The 6244-nt window shown below is 38.4% G+C and overlaps 1 protein-coding gene across 1 annotated transcript; it reads left to right on the top strand.

Moving 5' to 3' along the window:
* The first annotated feature begins 417 nt into the window (after window positions 1-417).
* On the top strand, window positions 418-3157 carry LOC103336318 (trihelix transcription factor DF1-like). The gene is given in 3 exon segments (XM_008239360.2): window positions 418-785; window positions 1507-2151; window positions 2153-3157. Coding segments are annotated over 3 exon segments (1773 nt in total). The 5' UTR covers window positions 418-483; the 3' UTR covers window positions 2979-3157.
* Window positions 3158-6244: the final 3087 nt, after the last annotated feature.

Genomic DNA, 6244 nt, shown 5'->3' with positions numbered 1-6244 from the left:
TAATAAGTAAGAGTACGAATATTTTTAACTGCCTGATATGTTACGGTGTCGATATAAGAATTTAAATTATTCATAAAGTTGATTCTTATGACCATAATAAGAAAACTAATATACAATAGTAAAACATTTTGGTATTTTTTTATTATTATTTAAAATGTATTTTAGCTTATATCTTGCTGGCACTCCTATTATTACTAAGAACATGTCTGCAAGGGAACCAAGTGAGTGTTTGATGTACATTTTTAACCAACAACAACCAAAAAAAATGACTGAAGATTCCATAGCCTATGTGTACAACTAAAGTTTCATAATTTTTAATTGAGACAAGAAATGGGTTATTGAGAATGACAGGCAAAAACCCACCAGAATAAGTTAATTAATTCCAAAATAAAACATAGATATATAATCCCACCTTCATAAAACCCAAGAGAGAATTCACTTTTTTCTTGTCATATATTTCTCAACTCTAATTGCGCCAAGGAGATGCCTGCAGTTGATGTGCCTGCGCCTGACAGCTCATCGACTATGCTGGCGGCAGGGAGCTCCAGCGGCGAAGGCTTGGCGGGGGTAGTTCGCGAAGGCAGTCATGAAACGACTGCCGTTTTGTCAAATTCAGTCCAAGAAGACAAGGACGGCAGAGTTGATGATCTGGGGGACCGGAATTTATATGGAGGAAACCGATGGCCTCGCCAAGAAACCTTGGCGCTGTTGAAGATACGGTCGCAAATGGATGCTGCTTTTCGTGACTCTAGTCTCAAAGCTCCATTATGGGAAGATGTTTCAAGGTCAATTTAATTTCTCTTGTCGTCTTGATCCAAAAAAGTGAAAGCTACGTAGTTAGTCTAGGTTTAACTTTATGCATCTCAGGTCGATCTTCATGCTCTTCTTCTTCTTCTTTTGTTTTGTTTACTTGTTTCCGTTTCATCTTTTTGGTAAATTTTTGTTTATGTTTTTCGGTTAGCTACTTACAAATTGAGTAAATGCGCTTAATCACCGGAGCTACAAGCTTTCACAAATTTTTGTATGTTTTGATCCGTAAGAAGTTCATGCTTTTGCAGGCGATCTAGCTACTTTGCTCTGCTTGTTAGTTTTAGGCTTAAACGGGGTGCCTTCTTTTAAGTCTGACAAATTTAGTTTCATATGTTGGAAGGGTAATTATTTTCTTACCCTAGAGTTAGTTGTTTACTAAGTGATAATGAAAAAGCATATGAATTATGATTCAAACGATGAAGATGGGTTGTCAAGGTTTTAATATTAACCGGAGCAGTAGCATGCAACATGGAGATGAATGATTTTGTATGTGTTTTTAATTCAAGGATGAAGGATGGAACCAAATTTTGTTGTTTCATTATCCTATCTTGGTTTTTTTTTCTTCAATTATTTAATGAGTCCATTCTTGTAAAACTTCCCTAGTTACTGAGTTTACAACAACAAGATTAATAAAAAATAAAATTACAGCAGCTCATTAGCTTTTTGGAATCTAATTTTTATTATTAATCTGTGCAGGAAGCTAGGAGAGCTTGGTTATTACCGAAGTGCCAAGAAATGCAAGGAGAAATTCGAAAACGTTTATAAGTACCACAGGAGAACCAAAGAAGGCCGATCTGGGAAACAAGAAGGAAAAACTTATCGATTTTTTGATGAACTTGAAGCCTTTGATCAACAAAACAATCACCCTTCGGTTCCACCAAAACCTCAAGTACTCTTGTGGCCCAACAACAACCACCACCATCCAAACAACCCAACTGTAGTGTCTCATGGGATCACTTCTGTTGTTCCTCTTTCCTCAACACCAAACATGATGGCCACAACAAATGGTTCTCTAAATGGCTCTCACATCTCACCCCCACCAATAAATTCTTTGCCACCACAAGTTACAAAACCTGTGAATCTCTCTCATCAAAACCTTAATGGTTTCAAGCCAAGCTTGGCAACAAGCAATCTGTTTTCGAGTTCTACTTCGTCTACCGCCTCAGATGAAGAGTTTCAAGTTCAACAGAGCGGTAAGAAAAAGAGGAAGTGGAAGTACTTCTTCAGAAGGCTGACCAAAGAGGTGCTAGAAAAGCAAGAGAAGCTGCAGGAGAAATTCTTAGAAGCTATAGCGAAATGTGAGCACCAACGAACGGTGAGAGAAGAAGCTTGGAGAATGCAAGATGGCAAGATTAGATAAAGAACATCAAATTTTAGCCCAAGAGAGATCTTCAGCAGCAGCAAAAGATGCTGCGGTTATTGAATTCTTGCAAAAAGTTTCGGGACAACAAAATGTGACGAATAATATTCAAGCGATTGAGGTCAACCGCCCAATACCATCTCGGCCTCAGCCATTGCCAGTACTAATGGCACCACCACCTCCAGCTCCGGTGGCGGTGATCACAACAAGTTTTGAGGTTCCAAGACTGGATAAAGGCGATAATTCAACTATTCCTCCAGGGTCTACAAGATGGCCAAGAGTTGAAGTTGAGGCTTTGATAAATCTAAGGACATGTCTTGATGTGAGGTACCAAGAAGCTGGGCCTAAAGGGTCTCTTTGGGAGGAGATATCGGCGGGGATGAGGCAGCTTGGATACAATAGGAGTGCAAAGAGGTGCAAAGAGAAGTGGGAGAACATCAATAAGTACTTCAAGAAGGTGAAGGAGAGCAGCAAAACAAGGCCTGAAGATTCAAAAACATGTCCGTATTTTAACCAGCTGGAGGACTTGTACAGAAAGAAGAACATGAATAATTCTAGTCATGTTGGTTATGTGGAGAAACCCCTTCCTCAAGCAATATTGCAGCCATTGATCAAGGTCCAGCCAGATCAGCCGGTAGTCGAAGCTATCGAAGGGGAAAACGGGGATAAAAATGAAGAAGACGAAGACGGAGAAAGTACGGAGGAAGAAGATCATCATCTTGATCAAAGCAATGATGATGATCAAGATGAACAGATGGGGATAGTGACCAATTACAAAGAGTCATCAATGGAGATGGTGGAGTCATGATGAGTGAGACAGGATAGCGCAAGTTTGTTAATTTTTCAGATCCAGTTGACGTAAAATGTCAATCCGAAAACTGTCCCAACACATGACTGTAAAGGCAAATACACTAAAAAGAAAAAAAAAAAAAAAAAAGGATAATGTTTTTCTTTTTTTATCTTTTATCAAGTCAAAAACTTATCTCACAGTCTCTCTCGATCAATAGTATGGCAGGAAGTGCAATCAAGCATCAAGTGGGTTTTGTTTGCAGCAAAAGAATGATCTTCAGTAAGGGCAGTGTTTTAAGGTGGAGAATTTTGAAATCACAGACCCAATTAATTAAGGTCTTAAACCAATGGGTTGTAATTTTAGTGGGGGAGAGAGAGAGAGAGAGAGAGAGAGAGAGAGAGAGAGAGCTCGCGTGCAAAGAATAAAAGAAGAAGTAGTTTTGTATTTATTGTTATGTATCTTTGTGTTAATAGGGAGATGGAGATTCCCCAATCCTCATGGTAAATAAAGTAAGGTAACCAAAGTTGTATTTTTCCTTGTGTGTTCATGTAAATGGGGGGGAATTGGTTACTTTTTTCCATTTGAATGTGTTTTGAATAAACAAACACCATGGTAAGACTAAAATACTTGTCCAAATATATATTTTTTGTTGGCCTTGTCACTAACATTATGAGAGTGAGAATATATACTAACATTTGCTATTTAAGGGTTTTTGATTGGGAATGCAGAAATTAACAATTCATGAGTTTCCTTGTTCTGGATATGTAGTGAGCTTAAATTGAGGGGGACAAAGCAGTGAGCCCTTTCCACTTTCCAGGAGGTGGCTTCTTACAGCATGCCAGCATCAGCTTCCTTTTTTAAAAGGCCCTACCACCATATGGAAGGAATCTTCTGTGCTCTCAAATAATAATTCTTTAAATTATATATCAATGTATCCACATCTGTTGACTTCCCCACATAGTGACATAACCGTTTTCCTCATCGATCCTGAATCTTGATCAACCAACACATCATGTTGTTAATTAACAGGTATGGAAGGGGCAGTAAAAAGGAAATGCACAACTTATTCTGGTTAAGAATTAGAACTTCGGGTTTCTTTAGAGATCTTTCAATTTCTAAATCCTAATGGCCTGTTTGGTTCCCAGATTAAACTTTTTGTGAATGAACTTCCCATGTCTAATTTCATAAGATTGGAATGGAGGATGTTCATTCCCATATTTAGAAACGTTGAGAAATAAGGATTGAAAAGGCTGTTTACTCCTATTCCCATGTTTGATTTGTGTAGCATTAGGAAAGAAAGATTATTCAGTTTTCCAATAATATAGTTAACTTTTTTTTTAAACTAAAAATTAATATATTTTATATGCTTGCCATACTTGCAAAAACAAAAACAAAAGCTCCCATCATGTGGCCAAATAAACAAAACTTTGAACAAATTAATAATAATGTTCTTATTAACCAAACCCATATTATATATATATATATATATCTCCTTCCATTAGGGGATTTCTCAAATAATTTTATTTGAGGGACACCCTTTAGAGTACTCTATAATTTTTTTTTTTTCAACAATCTAAACCGTCTATTTTTCAAGTTTCATTGATCATCCTTGCAAAAAATCAGAAAAATTGAAAATCATTAAGGCATCTAATTGAGACCAACAAAATCAATGAATATGGTGCTTCAAAAAAGTACTTAAATTTCAATAACTTAATTGAATAGTCAAATTATAACGGATTCAAGTGATTTTTTGTAGACATGATCTTTGAATGAATATCTACAAAATAAACCGTTTGGATTAGTGAAATACAGTGTGGAGTGGGCCCTATAAGGGTGTTCGTCAAATAAACTTATTTGAGGGATCCCTCAATAGAAACTATATATATACAAAGTGACCAGTCGAGCAAGTGCAACAAAAAGAAGATAGTCAAACAAAACCAATTATTCTAAACAAGAAAGCACACTACAAGAGCTGAAAAAATAAAGGAGTTTTCATATACTTTGAGACACCGGCAGGAGACCCCTAATCTACAGCATCTTTGGCATCCACCCAATCAGCCACGCCTTTAGCAACTCCACTTGTTTGCTCCACGACACCTGCCACCATCTCATTAGTTGCGCCCTCCTCTGCTTCATCCTCTTCGACTACCGCCTCTTCGGCCATATGCTCTTCAACTCTCTCCACATCTACAGTATTGGCTTGCTCACTTTGAACTGGGAGCAAGTCAAGGCAGAGCGCCTCGATGTCTTCACCTCCAATGCCATAGAAGGGAGTAGACCCATTTGTGTAGTCCACCCAGCTTGTATGTATCTGTGATAGCTTCAAGCTTGGATTTTTCAAAAGTCTTGTGATATGGGCCAAATAGAGCTAGAAGCTTGTCATAACTGAGGAAGATGTTAGTATTCTTGCGCTCAAGATGGAAGTAGGCATTTTTCGACTAATGAAGTCAGCAGCAAAAAGCTAAGTTCAGAATCTTTCTCAGCAAGGGAACTCTTCAGCTCATATATCATCGCCCTCAATTTAGACATCTTCTTTTTATAACGGATTTGCTCGGCTGAGAGCTTGCTAGTCAAATCAGCATTCTTCTTCTCCAACTCACTAAGCTGAGCGGAAGATGGGGCAACAACAAATGAGTTCCAGATAGTCAATAAAAAAAACTACCCTTTTTTTAAGCAAATAAACAGTCGCTTTCCTTTGTTTTTCTAAGGAAAGACTTGAAAAGGTATTAAGATCGACAACCTGATTGATATGATCAGCCAGTTTGACATAAGTAGACGAGCTTGACAAAGTTCATCTCCAGCAGATCAGACACGCCCGCATCCTCTGCAGGGCTAGACTTGTCCACCTTGGTATCAGCCACTAGCATTGTAGAGGAAACCTTCACTCGGGCAGATGACTTTCTTGCTTTCTTAGTCCCTGCCATCCTCACCTTCAAATGAGTCAATGATGCTAAATCAACTCAACGCTTTAATTGCTCGTCACTCAACAAATGGATTGTGATGGTTGGCGGATAAGCAGACCTCCCAGTTCGATCTCCATCCCCTGACTGGTGTAGACAACTCGAACCTCATAGAGGAATACCAGCATCTCTTCAACCCTTATCAGGTGAACTAGTTCTCGAGTGGACCACTTCACGAACAAATCACGGTTTCCAAACTTATCAGCATGAGGCTTGAGTAGAATGTCCTGAATGTTTCGCATATTGCCAACCTTCTTGTTGTTTACGTCGATGAGGTGCTTAACCCTAGAAAATGAAGGGAGAGTAGCTCTTACTTGTGTATTC

The sequence above is a fragment of the Prunus mume genome, linkage group LG6, assembly GCF_029339155.1.
Source record: "Prunus mume cultivar Tortuosa linkage group LG6, ASM2933915v1, whole genome shotgun sequence".
NCBI classification, from domain to species: domain Eukaryota; kingdom Viridiplantae; phylum Streptophyta; class Magnoliopsida; order Rosales; family Rosaceae; genus Prunus; species Prunus mume.
The sequence above is the reverse complement of the archived record's forward strand: the minus strand, read 5'-3'. Positions and strand labels throughout refer to the sequence as shown.